The 21546-nt window shown below is 44.3% G+C and overlaps 2 protein-coding genes across 2 annotated transcripts in view; one reads left to right on the top strand and one right to left on the bottom strand.

The window, feature by feature from the left end:
- Nucleotides 1-7711, top strand: part of KDM7A (lysine demethylase 7A) — an 85434-nt gene extending 77723 nt beyond the window's left edge. Inside the window, exons 19-20 of the mRNA XM_066590238.1 lie at nucleotides 29-317; nucleotides 4433-7711. Of these exons, the coding sequence (XP_066446335.1) occupies nucleotides 29-317; nucleotides 4433-4527 (384 nt within the window). The 3' untranslated portion in view covers nucleotides 4528-7711. The remainder of the gene's footprint in view (nucleotides 1-28; nucleotides 318-4432) is intronic.
- A 1831-nt stretch (nucleotides 7712-9542) lies between these two features.
- Nucleotides 9543-21546, bottom strand: part of LOC136611004 (cystine/glutamate transporter-like) — a 50323-nt gene continuing 38319 nt past the window's right edge. Inside the window, exons 6-12 of the mRNA XM_066590239.1 lie at nucleotides 20225-20269; nucleotides 20013-20136; nucleotides 15791-15894; nucleotides 15339-15435; nucleotides 13179-13328; nucleotides 12921-13098; nucleotides 9543-11102 (exon numbers count right to left, since the gene is read on the bottom strand). Coding sequence (XP_066446336.1) covers nucleotides 11038-11102; nucleotides 12921-13098; nucleotides 13179-13328; nucleotides 15339-15435; nucleotides 15791-15894; nucleotides 20013-20136; nucleotides 20225-20269 — 763 coding nt within the window. The 3' untranslated portion in view covers nucleotides 9543-11037. The remainder of the gene's footprint in view (nucleotides 11103-12920; nucleotides 13099-13178; nucleotides 13329-15338; nucleotides 15436-15790; nucleotides 15895-20012; nucleotides 20137-20224; nucleotides 20270-21546) is intronic.

The raw sequence follows: 21546 nt of genomic DNA, 5'->3' as shown, positions 1-21546 counted from the left end.
TTTACAACACTTCCTGGTCTGACCACAGGACTTCTGCAAAGCCACGAAATCTCAGCAGCGCGAACATTCGTCAGAGTCCAGCCACCGCCCTCTCAAGATTAAACGCTATTCGGAAAGCGAAAGCTGGGACTCTCCGAGATACCACCATGATGAGAAATACGAGCAGGAGGGCAGCCTGAGTCCCGGGGACTGTGACTTTAGCGAAGGAAGCCTGAGCCCAGACAGCATATACGGAGACACCTCACCGACTGTGCCCCTGCACCCGACAAAGAGACCTGCTTCAAACCCACCCCCTATTAGTAACCAGGCAACTAAAGGTACCGGAAGCTCACTGGGATCCTTTAAGAAGGTTGTCTCATCCGTCATGCGGACTCCCCAGCCGCGGCTCATCCTGTACGGTAACGGGAGGCCGCGGAGGCGCACCACAGCTTCATTAACTTCAATAGGTCCTCTGGAGTTAGCAGACTCCATCTCCGACCGACTCATTGAAGTGGATGGAGCAGTGGTGCACCTCCACAGCCTCCCGCTACCGTACACTTCAGGATGAGCCGCGGCTGGGGTGTCTGCATGACGGGTAAAACTGCCATGAGTCAACCCCATTACACGGTCACACTTTATGATAGCCTAAGGCCGCCTGCACACGGGCGGAAATCCCGCCGCGGGATTTCCCGCGGGATTTCCGCCACTGAAAGTTTGCATAGGAGTGCATTACAATACGCACTCCTATGCAGATGGCCCCGGTTTGGCCGCGCGAAATCTCGTGCAGCAAACAAACCGCGACATGTCCCAGTTTTGTGCGGGACACGCACTCACCCGGCCGCCGGCTCCGGTCTGCGCATGCGCCGGCTGCGCCGCAGCCGGCACATGGAAGGGCTGGGGCCGCCAGGCGCGGGAGAGTACGCGCTCGTCCCTGCAGGCTCTCGGGTCGGGTCCCGCGGCGAGAATTCTCGCTGCCGGATCCGACCCGCTCGTCTGCAGGCGGCCTAACTGTTGATCCCGCTCTGAATGCAAAACCTCAATTGTACTCCTCACAGCTGCAGGTTTGCTACAGTTGTATCCAGTGAGCTCAATAGTCTGGACACATTTCGGATTATATTCACATTGGCATTCTTCTTTCCATTTTTTATTTTTGGGTTTTATCATGGGAGCAGGAAACCTATGACCGAAATGGCGCCGAAGGCCCCTATTGACTATGAGGTCCATCCAGCTTTGGTCATGCCCTCTGGCATGTTGTGAAGCCCAGAATAGTGCAGCAAGTTGCACTATTTTGTCAAGTGTTTTGAACTGGCTGCTCTGAACGGAGCTTCAATGCAAAATGTGAACATGACCTAACCGGCGCCGATACATTGTAACAAACGATCAGGACAGATTTGTGCACCAATGTATGTAACTCACAGAGGACTATGTAGGGTGCATACAATTGTAACAAATCCTGAGATGTGAGGAGTCTTAAAGGGGTTGCCTAGGGTCAGGGAAACATAGCTATTTTCTTCCAGACACAGCGCCACCCTGGTCTGTCAGTTGGTAATGCAGCTCACCACCCATTTACTTTAATGGAGCTGAGCTGCAATACCGCACACAACCCTATGAACAAGGGTGGCGCTGTGTTTGAAAGAAAGCAGACATGTTTTTCTACCCCTAGACAACTCCTTTAAAGGGACTGTACCAACCTGCGCAATCCTTTCCCAGAATGTTGGCTATGGCACTTCTGCAAACAGCTGATTTTGCCAGGGGAAGCCCTGCTGAAGGGGAAATGTAGTATTACAAGACGGACGCCCTAGAATACCAGAACGGCAGGAGGTCCGGCAGGACTAAAGCTGCTCTTACTAAAGGGCTTTCCATTCTGGTCATAGAGGGGGATCATTACTTTGACATTCATCTGCTCTAATAAGGCACATGAATAGGAGTTGGCACAACCTGTTTGAGGCCCCGTTCACATGTTCGGGTTGAGTGAAACCCACCTGCGATTTTAACGGGGTTGTCCAGCTATAAACCATTGGTGGCCTGTCCTACTGGTTAGACATTGGCCGGACCTCCGCCATTCTGGTGCACGGAGCTGATTTTTGCAGAAAGCACACAGCTGCATCCCTGCTGCAGCAGCCCAGCTGAAGTGAGGGGGACTCGGTCATACCAAACCGGGCCAGACTGCTTCTGCAAAAATGATACAGCTGTAATCAAAAATGTTCGGCTCCTACAAACGAATTTATTTACAAGTTTTCAGCTGTTTACAAAAAAACAAACAAGAAATATTTAAATCTCACAACTAATATAACAAGCGGTTTCTCCAAATCACCACAAAATGTCACTTTAATGTCTACTGCAGTCTCTATTCACCCCCTTCATGACACGTGACGCCAGTGCCCGGAGCACCTCCTGCTGTCGGGACCTGCGGCATCACCAGACAGTGGCCTCTGACAGTGGTCCTGAGGGATCTTATCCCATTTCTCATAAACCATGGCCTCCAGCTCATTAATAGTCTTGGGTTTGCATGCTGTGCCCACCTTCACATCCCACCAATGATTCTCTACTGCAGTCTCTATTCACCCCCTTCATGACACGTGACGTCAGTGCCCGGAGCACCTCCTGCTGTCGGGACCTGCGGCATCACCAGACAGTGGCCTCTGACAGTGGTCCTGAGGAATCCTATCCCATTTCTCATAGACCATGGCCTCCAGCTCATTAATAGTCTTGGGTTTGCATGCTGTGCCCACCTTCACATCCCACCAATGATTTCCTAAGGCAGGTGTCGCTGAGGGCCACATCAGCATTACGGTTGCCTTCAAAAGACCAATTGTAATTGAAAGACTGTATAGTAATGGCCCCAGTAACAATAAGCGACCCTCATAGTAGTCCCAGTAGTAATAATCACCCCCTCTGCACTTCCCGATTGGTCTCTGGACAGGCAGCATCCCTACAGGCACTCCACTCACCCAGCCTGCAGCTCCGGCCTGGCAGGGGCAGCGACCGCTGACCTCTCCCCTCAGTATCTGGGCTCCATACAGGACGGCGCACGCAGACGGCGGGGCGAGTGGTCAGCAGTCAATAATTTATAATTATCTTTATTTGTATAGCCCCAATTTATCCCACATGCTTTGCACTGCTGCCGCCATCCACAGCTGCACGCTGATTGATTGGAATGCTTGTTGGGTTGCTGCACGCCCGGCGGGCCACATGAAATGAGGTAGCAGATCGGATTCGGGCTTTGTGTTAGACGTGGGTTCAAGTCAGGTGACTGATGGCCACTCCAGAATCTTCCAGGACTACTTTTGAAATCAGGTTTGCTTGGGATGATTGTCCTGTTGGACGGTCCAATGACGCCCAAGCTTCAGCTTCGTCTTAGAAGACATGATGGTTTCTCCTAGGATTTCCTGACACTTGATTGAAGCCATCTCGCCCTCCACACGCTGCAGGTTTCCAGCGCATCACTGAGCCACCGCCATGCTGCACTCCAGGCAGGGGGTTGTTCTTCGCGTCTGCTTCATTCTTCCTCCTCCAGACACACCGCTGATCCAGTTTTGTTTCATCGCTCCACGGAACAGAATCCCCAAACTTCTGTGGCTTATTTATCTGGTTTTGAGCGTTTGAAGGCGACTTCTCGTGCTTTTGGGCCAGTAGAGGTGTATGTCTTGGAGTTCAAGCATGAAGACTTTCAGCGCCTTACTATGCAAACCTTGCAGCCACTTGAGACTTTTTGACCACCTGCCGCGTCAGGAATCTGGTGGCAACCGGTGATGACATCCTTTTTTCTGCCACGTCCAGACAGTGTAACCAGTGTTCCTGTAATTCTGGATTTGTGAGCGATGATTCCAGCTGTATCTCTAGAAGCATTCAGTGTTTCGGTGTCCTTTTCTCTATCATTCTCCTTGTTTGTACAATCTAATGATCTCTTCTATAACTTTTTGGATCAGTCTCTTGACCATATTTTTAACTTGCAGTCAAACGTCAGTTGAGTCAATCCAAGTATTTAGATGTTTTATCTCAAACACACCTGATGCAACTAATGAAGCTCTTGGTTAGTTATATCCGGTGCTCTTGAGAAAACAACAAATGTGTGCTCCTTATGAGGAATTGTATTCAGGGGGTGAAGAACTCTGAGACGGCAGTAGTCAGTAAAAGTGGCAGTTTGTAGTGAATTTGGAGAAACCCTTGTTATATTAGTCATGTTGAACTAGTTAGAATATTTGATTTGTTTTTGCAAACAGCTGAAAGGCTATAAATTTGCCAACCGAATGTACAATGAGGGGTAAGTAATTTTTTACTTCAACTATAAGTATGAGTTACCAGATGATCTGTTTTTGCCACGTGCCAGATTATTGGAATTTACAGACTATCAAGTGGTAAAATAATGGAATTTTATCAGATTTGGGTGGTGATGAAGCAATTTGTGTACATCCTGCCCTACTGAATTCCTTTTTTTTCTGATTGCTTCCAGGTAAACGGCCAAAGAAGGGCATGGCAACTGCCAAGCAACGCCTGGGTAAAATCCTGAAGCTCAATCGGCACGGTCACGCACGCTTCTTTGTTTGATGACAGTTCTTTTTTTTCATTCATACAACAGTATTGAGGAGAGCGGAGGCCTGGAGCCTTCAGCCTTTCTTCTAGCGAGGGTGGAGCTACAAGTCCCACACCAAACACTGCCTGATGAACAAAGAGTTTGTTGGTTTTTTTTATTTTATTTTTTGCTTTCACTGTGCCACACCCACTCAGCAATAACCGGAGGAGAATCGTCGAAGCCAGGATCCTTGTGTGGTAGTCGGACCTTTCCACCTTTTTGGAATTGGAATAGAATTTGTTTGCTCTTCTGATTTTTTTTAAATTTTTTTCTGAATCTTCTGTTGCGCAGCTGGGAGCCGATGGGGGCGGAGGGCACGCCGGGGCTTGGTGTTCTTCAATAATTTATTGAAACTTTTATTGATTTTCTTTTTTTTTTTTTGCTTCCAGAAAAAATTTTTTTTTTTTTTGGTCATTTTTAATTATTTATTTCAGAGAATTTCTTGTTTAATTTTTTAGATTTAAATAATGTGAATTTTTTTATGTCTGATTTTATATGTATAATTTTTTTTTTGTGGTGTAAAGGAGGGCCACATCTTTGGGGATACTTGTTTTTTCTTTTACTTGATATTCAGGATGTAGTCTTAAACAGGGATTTGATGCATTTTTATTTTCTTTGTAAATTAACATTAATCTATTTTATTTGCTGTTTTTTTTTACCTTTTTTTTTTTTTATTATTTTTTTGCAGTTTTATTTTTCAAACTGTTTCTAAAACTTGTAAGCTATTGATTGGCAGCGTCACGGCCAAGCAAAAAAAAGAAGAAAAAGTCAACACTGTATTTTCTGACTCGGTGGGAGATGATCTTTATTTCTGGAGATTCCTCTATGATCTTCCTGGGAGATATAAGGGCTAAGCTAACTTTGCTGTTTTTTCAGGGTTTTTTTGGGTTTAAACAAGTCATTTTAACATTTAGTTCCTAGTTTTCATAGGATGTTCAGTTTGGTGCTCGAGAGATTTGTTGGTTTTGGTTATAGAATTTGCTTTTCGTTTTTGTTTCATTTGCAGGTTTTAGTCTTGCGTTTGTTTTTGGGCGCACCCTTGCAAAAACTTCTCTTTTGTATTGCAGTTTTTTTACTGTAAGGAAATGCTTTAAGCTGAACGGTAAACTCAAGCTGCTGTATTCGGAGTTTTGCTTCAGGGGTTTCTGATTTTTTTGGATTTTTTTTTTTTTTTACAACTATAAAAGCTTTATCCATCTAGACACTGCATCAGACGAGCCGCCTTCTCAATAAAACTGCGTGGATCTCAGGGTAAAATGAATTTGGAAGTTGGCAGAAAGATGCCAGGTACCTGTGTTTTTCAGGTTTTGTCAGCCTCATCACCAATCTTCCATACCCCACCCCTTACTTGGCATTAAATGTTCTACCATTGGCTCGTTGAGGGGAAGAAAAAAAAAAAAAAAAAAAACCTCCTCCTTTTGAGCCGATTTCATTTGTTGTATATGGTTTTTCCCTTCTGTATATGTATGCATCAACTTGGTCCCTTTTTTTCTGTGCCAGTTTCCACCATGCCAGTTTTTGATTCACTTGTATATAAAGCCGATTCTAGATTTTGTATTTCTTGTAATATAAAATTAAATATTTAACATTTTTCCTCAATTTTTTTTATTTTAATTTTCTGTCTATATTATGTATTCTTTTATGTGTTTTTGACAATGGATAGTAATTCGTGATTCCAGAAAGAAAAATATCAATGCCACCATTCACTTCATCAACGATACCAGCAAGTTAAGCCATTTGAGAGCTTTTAGGGCTCACGTTTACGGTTTTCTCACTGAAGCCCCTCCCCCCTCTCACCGCCCTCCCCCCCCCTCCCCGTATGTTGAGAATTTTATTTTATTTCTTGTTATATAAACCAGATCAGGAATGCTTATTTGACAAAATGGAGTGAACCATCAAAAAGGATGAGAACAAACCTCCCACCACCTTCCCCATACAAAACCTGCTAAAAACATAAGTTTGCCTAGATCGAAAAATAGCTAATCCTCCTCATACGTAATCTTCTTGCTAATTGTTTATCTATGAGCTTTTATAGACTCCTCCCACCCCCGCCCTTTTTAAAAAAAAAAAAAAAAAAATACAAAACCCCCAAAACCAAAGAAGTCTATTCTCAGAGAACTAGTGTCAGAGGATGTGGGCAAACACCGGCTTGCTTTACACAATTTTCTGCACCTAAACCCATTAACTTTTTTTTTTTTTTTTTAATTTCCACCATTTTTTGCTTTTTTTTTGTAGTAATATTATAAAAATCACTGCATGTAAAATATCTACAAAGCCACTAAATCAAAGAAAAAGTATAAAAGATGGCTCCTTACATGATTTTTCTTGTCTTGTACAGCCATGTGGTAAATTCTTACATGTTCTTAGATGTGTTCACAAATTTTATTTTTGGTCAATTTTTAAAAAAAATTGTCATAATTTTATTTTACTTTTTTTTTTAGTTGTTGGAGGGTGGGGAAGGCTTTTCCTTGTGCTCTTGTTTGCAGGAGTTCTTTGCACTGATTGCATCCGATCCTACAGTCCATAAGAACGGAGGACGTTCCAGAACTACTTGTGGGTTGTTTTTTTTTTATGATGGGATTCTGAATTTTCTACAGAATATACCAAATGGGATTCTGCCTACAAAACCGTTTCTAGCCGGCGAACGAGAGGAACATTTGTATCCGAGAACGTGATTTCTACTCTTTAAACTTCTCTCCTTGTTTCTGCCCTTCACTGACTTATCGAGCTTCAAGGCTTACGACCAAGCACCTCAGTTACTTACCTATGCAGCGTACAAGTGTCTACAAATGCCTAACGTATACATTGCTACTTATGAGCCACAAATCACAAACTGTGTCCTAAGTTTCTGTATTTGTAAGCAAGAGAGGATTATTTTTTTTTTTTTTAATTTTCTTGTATTGTGAAAATTTTTGTCGTTTTTACAACAAAGGGATCACTAACGATAACGATGAAACTCGCATCCGTCGCCCTTTGCTAAGTAGATGGGGGGGGGTTTCATGACCAGCTGACTGTGTTTTGCTATTTACAATGCTTTGTGAATTGTAGGTGAACAGGATATACAAAGAACCCCTCCGCCTTCCTGCGACTTTAACCTTCCGGTCCCTTTATTATATATTCTGTAGCTGTTTTGGTTTCGCCCGCATCTTAAATTTTTTTTTTTAAATAAACCTCAAATACGAATCTTAACCTTTTTGAAAAATATCCCCTCAAAAATGATACGTTCAGCGCAATTTTTTTTTTTAGACAATTTTTTTTAATTTTTTTTTTTTAAGAACGTGGTTTGAAAACAGGTAAAAGCCAAATTTTAAGAAATTCGACAGCATTAAGTAATTCTCCACTTTTCTCCCGGTTATCATGTAATATATTTTCGGCGCGCCCCTCGGTATTTCTGCACCACCTGTATGTAACCTGATGATCTTTGTGCTGTAGACATAGAGAAGGGTCTTTATGAATCTAGCTTTAAAGACGAGTATCTAAAGTTGTGTGCTTTATACCTATCCTGTTCACCTGCAGGCAGGAATTAGTGTATATAATAGACTTTATAGAGATCTCCTTTTGTATGTTTTTTACAGCGGCGCGGAGCACACGAGGTCATGGGGTGTGTTTCCTTTTCTGGGGTTATATCCGTGTTGATTATGCATTTTCTGTATTCTCTAATGACTTCTTGTATTTTTTTATTTATATGTAGCGGGTAGTCGTGTTCTTTCTCCTCCTTTCACCTGATTTGTGTGCTCTTTTATCTTTTTGAACGTGTAAATATCAGATTTGTAAATAAGGGCTTGTTTGAGGAAAAAAAAATTCTGACTCAATCCCCGCTGTGTGTCGTTATTTACTCGATAATACTTGCCTTAAAGGGATATTCCAGGCATTTTACCCCCATCGGTAGTTGATTGGTGGGAGTCTGCTACTTGGAAGCCCTGGTGATCACCTCCAGGGACGCCAATGGGAGCCATACCTTCTACAGCACTTCTGTCCCCGACTCCAATGCAGAGGGAACCAGCAGCATCCATCCACTTATAACGTAGTGCCTGACACACTGATTTGTCTGCTGCATCTGTGCAGTACTTTTGGAGAAACTTGCATTTAGTTAGTAGCAGCCACACACTAGTCCTGCATATTCAGGAGCTGCAAGCTAGCCACACCCACCCCACTCTCCAACCAATGATGGCAGCTCTCTATACTCAATAAAAGGCAGACAGCTGTCAATCATGGGCAGGAGGGTGGAGCTAGCCTGCAGGTCCTAAATTTCCAGGACTACTTCAAGATTCCTCTGCATGTGCTGCTACTGATAACATGCAAGTTTCTCCAAAACTACTGCACAGATCCACACAGATAGGTGTGCAAAAATAATGGTGACAAGTTTTGTTTTTTTTTTTTTTGTTTTTTTTAAAGAAAGTTTCACAAGTAGAATTTTTACTGAAGGGGGCGTATAATACACTATATAGAGCAATTAATTACTACAGCAGGATGGATGTGGTTAAGTGTGATCAGGTGATCGCCAGGGAGGGTTCCTGAACAGCCGACTCCCACCTATTATCAAACAACCTATCCTGAGGATAGACCATCAGTACTATAAGGGATTAAATGCCTGGAATACCCCTTTAAATAATCATATAATCTAGTAGCTGATAAAAGATGGGTGGCTTTGGCACATTTTTTTTTCTGTTGCTGCCCAGGATCCCTCCCACCCCCCCTTCCCAATTAGCAGTTTTCTGGGTTAGTATATTCCTGCACTCAGCTGATTTCTGGAGGAAGCAGATAGCTCTGTTCCCACCGCAGTGGCCAGGCTTGGTACTACAGCCAACTTTCCTATTCATTTCATTGAGAACTTTACCTGTAATCAGCCTTGCCACTGCACTAGGAACTGAGCTGTTTGCTCCCTGCACAAATGCGCTCAGTTCACCAACCCAGTAATCAAGATGGTTTGGGGTGGTGGAACCAACTGGTCTTCTCTTCATGGACTGTCCTTCATAGAGGCCATCAATAATTTACAACTGGACAGCAACTTTTATTTTTGCCAGCCTTCTCTATGAATGGTTAGTTCATCATCATCTACAACTAAGCTCCATGATACTCTTATCATGAAGCTCCATCCAAGTGGCCTTAAAGGGGTTGTGCCATGATTGAAAGTTATCCCCCTATCCTGTAGATAAGGGGATTACTTGGTGTGGTTCCCAATGCTCAGACCCAACCACTCATGCAACTGGGTCTCTAGCGTGTCCTGAAGTGAGGACATCAATTTGACTGAAGAAGTAACTGGATTGTATGTTCATACAGGGCTCCTGGCCTTAAGGAGATTCTGTCACCATGTTTTTGCAGTCCTCAAACGAGCACCATGAGGCAGTCCCTGTCACACTAAGTGCAGTAATATGTCTGCTGTATCCTGGAGAAACTTTCATATTCATGAGCTGCAGCCTAGCCACACCCACCTCTTCCTCCCAGCCAATGATTGACAGCTCCCTATCTATGCACAATAATAGGCAGAGTGCTCTCAATCAGGAGGTGGTGGGTGTAGCTAGCCTGCAGATCATGAATATCCAGGACGACTTCAAGTATTCCTCTATGCATTTGCTGGTACTGATGAAATGCAGGTTTCTCCAAAACTACTGCATAGATCAACATAGCAGACACATGACTGCAATCTGTCTGATCGTACCACCTTATGCTAGCCCCAGGTAGGGCAGCAAGAAAATAGTAACAGGGTCTCTTTAAATCCGATTGACCAAAGAAGAGAATTTGTACTGAATGGGGCATATAATACATTATATAGAGCAAAGAGGTGAGTAAATATGTGCCTGCAGAGGTTTGTTCCTGTAGGGCTCCTTGCAGAAGCATCACTCGGCCTCCCCTACTTTCCTCTGGGTGATTCTCCGCACATAATTGCTGGTCTTGAAGCACAAGGTCGAAGCGCTGTAGTCCGTACATGAGTATTAGCATTGTTAGACAGGAGCCTAGTAACTCTGATTCATTAGAGTAGCATTTTTAGCTTTGGCATCTCCATTTCTTTCGTACGGCTTCCCCTTACTGCCCATCTTGGTATGAGTTACCTAACAACCACTTGTCTCAATGATGAGCTGACTAAACCTTGCGTAATCCTAGACCTAAGTTTGGTTGAGCAGGGCCAGGTATGTGACGGCCTTACAAACTAAACTGGTTTAGGGTACGTCCCCATGGGGTAGAAATGTCTGTAGCACAGAACGGAGTCCAAATCTGCACAAGATTCCAGGTGAAAGACTGCGCTGAGAGTACATGAGATTGGGAGTGGAGGAGAGCTCTGTATCTGCTGTGGCTATGCAGCTGACTTCGGGTCAGAATCCATACCAATGTTGCGGTTTGGGCTCTGCTTTGGATGTGGACATTCCTCAACCTTTCTACCCCATGGGAACATGCCCTTAAACACAAGCTTGAACATAAGAAAGCAATGGAAGATCAAGAACAGATGTAACTATTATGTGTTACCGCTTTCAATACGGTTTTCCTAACTAGTAGGTCTTTATCTCTTGAGGGATAACTTCCATCAGTACTTGCATCTTCAACGTCAGGAAATCTGGAATAGTTAAAAGCAAGAGATGCACTTAATTATGAGTAGCGCATAGATTCAACAAATCCTCCCACCTATTCTGTACACAGGCGCGGCCAACCATACATGTGTGCTGGAGGTGGAGAGAACCCTGTCCCTCCAAAAACAAAACGTGAGGCGTGTTGAAATCCAACTACATCATCCTCTCTAGGAGACTTGGGATGACTCCATACACACAAGGCTCCCCTTCCAGGTGTCCCATCAAAGTCTCCGGTTATGATTCTAAAACTGGGACCTCTCCCACTCTTTATAGAAAAGTGACACCCGGACGGGCCCCCAGGATGGACTGCAAAACTGGATGTGAATGAAGCCTTAGATGGTCAGCTGAAACTACTGAAAGTGATTAGATGGAGGTCGGCCGAACCAATGTCTGGATTGCTTCAGCCAACTGGATGAACTTGTATTATACCTCAACGTTGCTGTCCGAATTCTGTTGCTTTTGTCACCAGCCACAACACTAACAGCTTAGCTGAGGTCCTATAATCTGGGTGGGGGCCGTTTTTTCTATATCAGATTAACATAAAGTGACTGGTAATAAGACAAGAGTCCTGCAGATGATTCCTACCTCAGAAATCTATTTGTCCCTTTTAGTTCTACCTATGCTCCATCCCTGCAAGTAATTGTGGTCTAAATTCCCTGGGCCTCCTTCCACCTTCTTAAGACTTAACACTATAGAGCACTGAACACTTTTCGGGTGGCCTTACATGGGCCAACCATCATTCGAATAGTTGCTCAATAGTTTGAATCTATGCGACAGTTGTTCCATGCAAACACTGCCACCAATCGGGTAAAAAAAAAAAAAAAGAGAATTCATTCACTAGTTGCTTCTTTTCGGCTCGCCTAAAAAATAGTTGCTGGTTGATTAATTATTGGCAGGTGTAAATGGGCACTTGTCGTCTTTCAGTGATTGGCCAACAACTTTGCAGGAAGGTGCGCACTTGTTCGGCATGAGCCTCCCACTAAACGCTCCTGCCCTTCTTGGAATGTTTTGCCCTCCTGCTTAAAGGGGCAGTCAGAAGATTAAGAAAAAAATGTAAATGGCAGGGCATGTGATGAAATAACAACAAAAACCGTATTTACCTCTCTTCCTAGGAAACAGTATAGTGGCTCTGATGAGGATCCCGCTGTCAGCCACGACTAGAAGTCAGGTGACCGCTGTAGCCTATGACTGTTCCCAACTCCTGGCATAATGGTGCCCAATATACTGGTATGAGCGCTGATGCCAGGAGTAGGGGCAGTGATGGTGTGCCCTTTGCTTGGCTGTCCAAGAAAAAAATGTCATACTCTGAAAACCCCTTTAACTTTCATTGGTTCCTGAAAACACACAAGTTCGAGTGATCCTCAACTGACCAGTCCCTGCTGCTCATCAGAAAAAGCCCTCGCTGCTTCAGTTTCTTGCTGGTTTTGGCCTACGACAGAACACATGGTACTCTGAACAGTCGCTGGATGACTGCTAGGACGTATTTATGTGTTTAGTGGACTCGGCAACCGTTGAGCGTGTGTTGGGGAAGATGTTAAACTTTCATATCAAATACACGGCCCACCAAGGACCCTCACTCCCCCCTAACTAGTCAACAAATTATATTTTGGCCCATGTATACGCTCCCAATAACTTGTTCACAATCCAGAAATGAAACAAGTGAAGAACCATTGCATATGAGCACTAGAGAATGGGTTTCCCAAGTGCCGTCACAGACCTCGATACAACCCAATTTTCTTCTTTCCAACAAGTAAGTCATCTGGTTTCACTAAAACAAGAACATCCAAGAATGATGCGCTACTTACCGAATATTTCCCTCATGCGCCAGGGCAGTTGCTGCTTGTGGATAGTTAGATAATACACTGGCAAACCGCTTAATGTGATGAGGCAACCGATGCCCGTGTTCACTGGGTCCGAGTATAGGGACATTCCCACAATGAAGAGGCACATAGTGCTGAATATAATGGGTATGATCAGCGGGACCTTAAGAGAGGGGCACAGGCGCTCAGGTTATACAGCATTAGCGGTGGAAACACTCCAGTAAGTGGAAGAATGTAACTAACCTTAAAGGGTCGAGGTAGGTCAGGATATTTTCGACGATGAATAATTAGACCAAAGGCAACTAATCCCATGAAGAGCCAACGAGAGAAGCTATAGAAGTTCAAGAGTCCATAAAGATCCCCAATACCAATCATCAGGAAAACCAGCGGCATCTGCAGAAAAGATACGAACATGTAAAGTCTAATGAACCTGTGCAGTAATGCCAGATATATGGGGTCTAGAAGTGGCCCAACAACTATTATGCCATGTATAATATTTTAGTTTAGTGTTCCAGTAAAAACATGGATTAAAAACTCAGTATGAGTATTCTAAACACCTACATGTTTCAAGAAGAAGCTCTTATGCCATGACAGCAGTGGCATAAGAGCTGGCACTGACAGCAGTTGGCATAAGAGAGATGGCTCTCTCCCTGCTGGCAGTGGGGTGGAATAGCAAGGCTGGGTGAGCAGACAATTTCTTTAGTGTACTGCACCCTCTATAGCCATGTTTCTCAGGAACCAAAGCCCAGGTGTGACTACTAACCTCCACTCTCTATAGCTACGATCCTAAAGAAGCAAAGGGCTGGGAGTGACTACTACCCCTGTACCCTCTATAGCAACGTTCCTCGGGAACCAAAGCCCAGGCGTGACTAGTATCTCCACACCCTCTATAGTTACATCCCTCAGGAACTAAAGCCCAGGCGTGACTGGTATCTCTGCACCCTCTATGGCTACACCCTTCAAAAACCAAAGTCTGAGTGCAACTAGTATCTCTGCACCCTCTATAGCTATGTCCCTCAGGAAACTAACGCCCAGGCGCGACTAGTATCTCCACACCCTCTATAGCTAAATCCCTCAGGAACTAAAGCCCAGACATGACTGGTATCTCTGCACCCTCTATGGCTACATCCTTCAAAAACCAAAGTCTGGGTGCAACTAGTATCTCTGCACCCTCTATAGCTATGTCCCTCAGGAAACTAACGCGCAGGCGCGACTAGTATCTCCACACCTTCTATAGCTAGATCCCTCAGGAACTAAAGCCCAGGCGTGACTGGTATCTCTGCACCGTCTATAGCTACATCCCTCAGGAACCAGAGCCCAGGCGCGACTAGTATCTCTACACCCTCTATAGTTACATCCCTCAGGAACTAAAGCCCAGGCGTGACTGGTATCTCTGCACCCTCTATGGCTACATCCCTCAGGAACCAAAGTCTGGGTGCAACTAGTATCTCTGCACCCTCTATAGCTATGTCCCTCAGGAAACTAACGCCCAGGCGCGACTAGTATCTCCACACCCTCTATAGCTAGATCCCTCAGGAACTAAAGCCCAGATGTGACTGGTATTTCTGCACCCTCTATGGCTACATCCTTCAAAAACCAAAGTCTGGGTGCAACTAGTATCTCTGCACCCTCTATAGCTATGTCCCTCAGGAAACCAACGCCCAGCTGCGACTAGTATCTCCACACCCTCTATAGCTACATCCCTCAAGAACCAAAGCCCAGGCGCAACTGGTATCTCTGCACCGTCTATAGTTACATCCCTCAGGAACCAATGCCCACGCGCAACTAATATCTCCACACCCTGTTTATCTACATCCCTCAAGAACCAAAGCCCAGGCGTGACTAGTATCTCTGTACCCTGTATAGCTACATCCCTCAGGAACCAAGTCTGGGTGTGACTAGTATATCTACATCCTCTATAGCTATGTCCCTTGAGAACCAAAGCCAAGGCGCGACTAGTATCTCTACATCCTCTATAGCTACATCCCTCAGGAACTAAAGTCTGGGTGCGGCTGCTACCTCTGCACCCTCTATAGCTACCTTCCTAAATAACCAAGGCTCACATGACTACTACCTCTGCACCCAATATAGCTACCTCCCTAAATAACCAAGGCTCACACTACTGTTACATGTGCACCCTCCATAACTACTTCCCTAAAGAACCAAGGCCTGGGCGTGACTACTACTTGTGTATCCTATAGCTATGTCCCTCAAGAACCAAGGCCTGGATGTGGCTCTAACTTCTGCACCTGTCATACGTCCCTTTTCATGCCAGGAGAGAGAAGTTGTCATTTTTCTCCCATACTCAAGTCATAGTCCATATAATTATTCCCAGGGTGGGGAAAATTGCATTGGGAAGTGAAACATCATGAGACCAAACTAAAAAACCAAAAACTCTCATACCATTAATAACAGAGCTGGAAGAGGTGTGTGTCTTTTGATGTGGATCATTGCGAACAAATTAGGCCAATACCCTTCTCTGGAGGCCACAAAAAGCATCCTAAGTATGAGAAACAATATTCAATACACAATGTTTTGCTTGGAGAGGGCCACATGTGGCCCTCAATGTCTTTCCATATCTTTTTTACACCAAGCCTATGTCTCACTGGCCACGATGGCATTTCTGGCCAACTATTGAGAGTCTTTATGATCGCATGGTGTTTTGCCGAAGACCCTACAAGTAGCTAAGAACCCTTGATGCTTTTGATAACTTAGGATTGTGTGGTCGGACTAGATCTATTCATACTACAGTGGGAAACCCCCCCAAATTTTGTCCCAAAATCTGGTTCTAAAATCGTGAATCATTACCAAGTAAGATACCCAAAACGAAGCCCCTGGATCCCTGGTTGACCTACCTGGAAGAAGCAAAAATCCCACCATTCAGGGCCCCAAAACACGACATGGCCACCAGTATGGAGATCACAGGAGAGATTTGGTGCAGAATACGATCAGCATAGCTCTTACAGGAGAAAAAGGGGAGTGTTATTGAAATGTGGCATCAGAAAATGACCTATTGTATAACAAATCAAGTTTTTATATTAAACATATTTTTAAGATTTTTGGTCAACTTTTTTTTTCTTTCATTTTCAATGTCATGATTTAAAAAAATCTTGAAATCCTGCAGTTCTCACACTAATCAATAAGCCTAATAAAAGTCTGACGCTTCCTGTTTGTAGAGATCACCTCTTAGCAGTTATCTCATTTTTATAATATTGCAGGATTACTACAGGGGGTGGACAAAAATATAGAACCACTGTACGAAATGCCTGCCTTAAATTACACGGGATTATAAATCATATTTCAATAAGACATGTAACGACCGATTTTAAGTGGAGGTAATATGACACAGGTGCTGCCGGGCAGAAGTGAACATCTGCCCGAGCAACAAGCTTCCATTGGTCAGGTGTTTCAGCCACTCAGCTGCTTTTACCAGCTGGCTCCCAAAACCACCCAGAGCAGGGCAAGAGGTGAAATAAACACAAATTTGGCTGGAAAGCTCTCATCCCAGCAGGGCTCAATGCTAATGATTAAAAATGACATGTATTTCGTGTTTCCATATTTTTGTCCACCCCTTGTATACACAGGCTGATTCAAAAGTCAGGGCCATCCAAAATATCTTCTGAACAAAAAAGAGCAATTGGGAACCGTTGTAGAACAATTAGATGGGTAGCAGAAAACCTTTTGGCAGTATGGTGGTGCCTGTTGGCCATCTTGATGGCAACCATCTTTGATTCAGCCCAAGAAATTTCAATGGATATGGGGTAATGGGATACATGATTTAAGGGTAGAATTTCATCAGAAATTGATAGGTGTGGTCATTTTTTTCAATACCTGCAATCATTTTCGAGTTTTCGATGATGTCATGTTGAGTATTAACCCTTTCCAATCCACTGTCTGACGTCTTCCTACATTCTGATTGAAGCCTGTGCAGCTCCGATGTCGGAAGATGTCCAGCAGGGTATTCTTACTATATATTGCCGGCCGCTTTGTTGTCGGGGGCCTCTTCAGCATATCACATACTGCAGTACTGGCTCTAGCCAGCAGAGGACGCCATTGTATAATGCAGAAAGAGAAAACCCCTAGGAAACCCTGAATCCAAAATTGGATTGCAAAGGGTTAATAAGCTTTTTAATTTTGTGATATGGAAAACACTAATTGCATGTCTTTTCAGAAACCAGAAGATGCCCTTAACAAACCAGGATAGAACTGAGATAATCTTGATGGTCGGTAACAGAAGTTCACATGAGGTGTCCGAGAAACTGGTACTGTCCAGGATAACCCAACGCCTGGTGATGTGTTTCCGATCTCCCGGAGTCATTCTTGTACTCACTGACTAATTTCCGGGGTGTTCTTCATTGAAAGCCTCGGCCGCCTCATGTGAACTTCTGTTACTGATCATCAGGATGATCTCAATTCTGTCCTAAACTGTTAAAGGCATCTTCTGGTATCTGCAAAAGACATGTGATTAGTGTTCTCCATATCACATACCCTTCACCCCTTAAAGACCAGACACTTTTTAGGGATTTTACCCATGTGGCGGTTTTACTGCCCTATTTTGTTCCCTTTAGCTACCAAAATAATTTTTGCTGCATTTTTTATTTCCGTGACATACAGGGCGATTTTTTAAAATATCTTTTTCACTGACTTTTTTTTTCATTTTTTTAGGTAAAAAGCTAAAAAAATGATTTTCTTAACATTTATAGTTATTTTTTTGAAATTCGTATATTTATGCTAAAATAAAGTATGGGAATGGGTTCCTCTATTTGTTTCGGATGTTTTGATATATAATATGCATGCTTTGGTTTACAGGGTGCATATGGCAACGGTTATGGTTGGTGTCGGCTTTGGGTCATTTTCTTTCTTGTGTATATATTGTTGTTCTGTGATTTTTATTTACTTGTGTATGTAATTATGCTTTTTACTATCTATGTCCCCCATGACGTCATATACGACCTCTAGGGACATTCACATGCTTTTTGTTTTTTTTTATTTGACACTTTCCCACTGTAGCTGGGGCGTCCATAGGAGTCCCAGTTACAGGGGAAAACATCCCCTGTAGTGACATTAGTCACTTGCAGAGCTGGTCAGGTTTTCTAGGACCCTGTAGCTTTGCTGTAGCAGGGAACCTCAGTGGTCACATGACCCCTGGGCTCCCATAGTGAAAGTCAGACTCCCGATTCACTTTTCAGTACACAGCGCTAATTGAGCACTGTGTACTCGGGGAAGAAAAAGGCAGAAAGGGTTAAAAACCCAGCTTGCCTCCTCCTCCGGGTTATCAGCTATTACTAATAGCTGATAACCCATCCTGCTCTGATTGATTGCAGAGCAGGAGGCTTAAATCCCCGCCATAAGTTTACTATCAGCTGGGCTTTAAGCCCAGGACCAAGCGCCGTATATTTACCACGCTTAGCCCTTAATGGGTTAAATCATGTATTCCATGACCTCCTTTCCATTGACGTTTCTTGGGCTGAATCCAAGGTGGCTGCCACCAAGTTGGCCGCTAGACACCACCAAAGTGTCAAAATGTTTTCCCCCACCCATCTAAATGTTCTACAAAGTTTTCTACTTGTATCTCTTTTTATTTAGTAGATATTCCAAGTTTCCCTGACTTTTGAATCACCCAGACCTCATCTGGAATACTGGAGCAAGTTCAGAGAAGAGTTACCAAGATGATGAGCGGTCTGCAAATCATGTCTTATGAGGAACGGTTAAAGGATCTGGGAATGTTTAGCAGAAGAGAAGGCTGAGAGGAGACTTAATAGCGGTCTACAAATATCTGAAGGGCTGTCACAGTGCAGAGGGATCAGCCCTATTCTCATCTGCACAAGGAAAGACTAGAAGCAATGGGATGAAACTGAAAGGGAGGAGACACAGATTAGATATTAGACAGTGAGGGGGATCAATGAGTGGAACAGGTTACCACAGGAGGTGGGGAGTTCTCCTTCAATGGAAGTGTTCAAACAAAGGCTGGACAAATACCTGTCTGGGATGATTTAGTGATCCTGCACTGAGCAGGGGGTTGGACCCGATGACCCCGGAGGTCCCTTCCAACTCTACCATTCTAGGATTCACCCTTTATATACATAACACAGGATTCACCATTCACAATAGGTGATGTCACAGTTTACATTCTCCCCCTCTCTGCACATTCTCCCATAGAAGCCAATGTGTTCCTTCCTGTCCAATGTGTGAATAGCCCATGACGCTGCTGTAAAGTATGTCTCTAAATGCTGCTAACAGCAGCTCATGCAAGATGGCCGCATCCACAGAGTTATGTGCAGGCAATAGAATTAAAAATCTACAACCAGAAAATAAAAACAGATTACAAAAATGGCTGGTGTGTCACTATCATGTTCCAATTAGTAAAACAAATATAGGTGATACATTCCCTGTAAATATGCTATAAACTTACTGCACATTGATGACGGGCAAACACCCCGAAACAGCTGTCTGTGTATGGACTTCTGGCTTGGTTTCCTATTCCCAATCATTGTTTTACAGACTTATTAAAGACTTGTACATTGATTTGAAGAAATGCTGCCATCCAATAGGTGGCGCTGCAGAGGTATTGTCCCATCTTCCTTTTTCGCATAAATTACCCAGAGGAGCATGCATGGCCTTATAAGTCTCCTCACTCACCTCTCAGGTGTCTTCTTACACCCCTTCTGGGTGCTCTCCTTGGGAGAGACAAGGCCATTCCCCGACCCACTCACCCTCAAGGTGTCTGCACACACTTTTTGGGGGCTCTCCTTAAGGAGAGATGACACCCATTTTGACCCACTGTAAACGATATGGCCGCAGCAGGGTGGCCACCTTTTAACACAGATGATTACTATGTTACAGCCTTCAATGATTCTGGTTTGGATTATAATTCCCAGTCATTGTTACAAGGCCTGACATTGATGTGCAGGTATCCTGCCTTCCGATAGGTGGCCCTGTAGAGGTATTGTTCCATCTGTTCATTTACATATTTCCCAGAGAAGCATGGATGGACCAGAAGTCTCCTCACACCTTCTAGATGCTCTCCCTAAGGAGAAACGATACCCTTCCCAACCAACCAGGACAGATAGCACTCACCATGGCCACAGCCTCCGAGGTCAGAACCTCTGTAGTTGTCAGGACGGTGTAATAGGCGACGTTAGTGAGAAGGTAGCATATTGTGACCACGATGAGAGAGACAATTACAGTGATTGGGATGTTCCTGGAAACAAGACAAGAGAGAACAGAGTTTTATAAAAAAACATGTTCTATACCTCCTAACAATGTCCTCGCCTTCTCCGGTGACTTACCGCTCAGGATTAATAATTTCTTCAGTAACGAAGGTAACATAAAACCTGAAAATAAAGCAATAAAAGATGTAAAAACAAGCTGCATTGTCTGTAATTGTGTCCAATATTGTCAAAGAGGCAATCTCTTGTAAAAGTATTCACTCCCTTAGGGTGGATTCACACGAACGTATATTGGCTCGGTTTTCACGCCCGGCCGATATACGTCGTCTCTCTCTGCAGGGGGGGAGCCTGGAAGAGCCAGGAGCAGTGCTCTGAGCTCCCGCCCCCTCTCTGCCTCCTCTCCGCCCCTCTGCACTATTTGCAATGGGGAGAGGCGGGACAGGGCGGGGCTAATTCTTGGCATTTAGCCCCACCCTGTCCCGCCTCTCCCCATTGCAAATAGTGCAGAGGCGCAGAGAGGGGGTGGAGAGGAGGCAGAGAGGGGGCGGGAGCTCAGTTCCTGCTCCTGGTTCTTCCATCCTCCCCCCCCTGCAGATGAAGACACCGTATATCGGCTCGGCGTGAAAACCGAGCCGATATATATTTGTGTGAATCCAGCCTTAGGCCCAGTTTACGCTTTGTGATGTCAACACAGTTCTTCTCATGCATTTTGTGTTTCCTGACCAAAAAAGAAATGATGAAATTCTTGTGCTGAATGGGAAAAAGTTGCATCTAACTTCTGGTCAGTCATAATGACATCTGTGGTCTGGATGTAAATTCTGTTGATTCTGAGTTTCCGTTAAGACCCGGTTTGAAGTCCAGATCTTCACTAGCTTTTCAGCTGATAAAAAGGTGGAGAGGGAGAAGGCACAGGGTCTTAAAATCCTGACATCAATAACCGTATACATTTCATGCTGCGATACTAACAGGGGCGTAGCTAAAGGCTCATGGGCCTGAGTGCAAAAGTTTAACTTGGGGCCCCCCCAACTTCTCTTAACCCCTTAGCAGAGGCGTAACTTGAAGCTCCTGTGCCCCAATGCAAAACCTGTAAGAGGGCTCGCAACTATAATGCTTAATTCATAGTACTGGGCTCCCTATATGGAGAAGAAAGGCCTTATGGGCCCCTAAGGCTCCTGGGCCCGGGTGCAACTGCCTGCCCTGCATCCTCTATAGTTATGCCATTGCTATGGCATATTTTGTATATCATCGATAAACTACACCCATTCACAGATGGCAGCGACACAATACTAACTCTTCCAGAAGAGTGGGCATGTGACAATTAACGTCGTGATCTAGCCAGGGCTGCCCCAAACCTTTATACTGCCTGAGGTGAAGTGTGAAATGGTGCCCCCTCCCCGGCAAAAGAAAGAAGCAAACAATTTAACAGGCATTGAAAGCACCAA

This window comes from Eleutherodactylus coqui, chromosome 2 (genome assembly GCF_035609145.1).
Source record: "Eleutherodactylus coqui strain aEleCoq1 chromosome 2, aEleCoq1.hap1, whole genome shotgun sequence".
Taxonomy (NCBI): domain Eukaryota; kingdom Metazoa; phylum Chordata; class Amphibia; order Anura; family Eleutherodactylidae; genus Eleutherodactylus; species Eleutherodactylus coqui.
The sequence above is the reverse complement of the archived record's forward strand: the minus strand, read 5'-3'. Positions and strand labels throughout refer to the sequence as shown.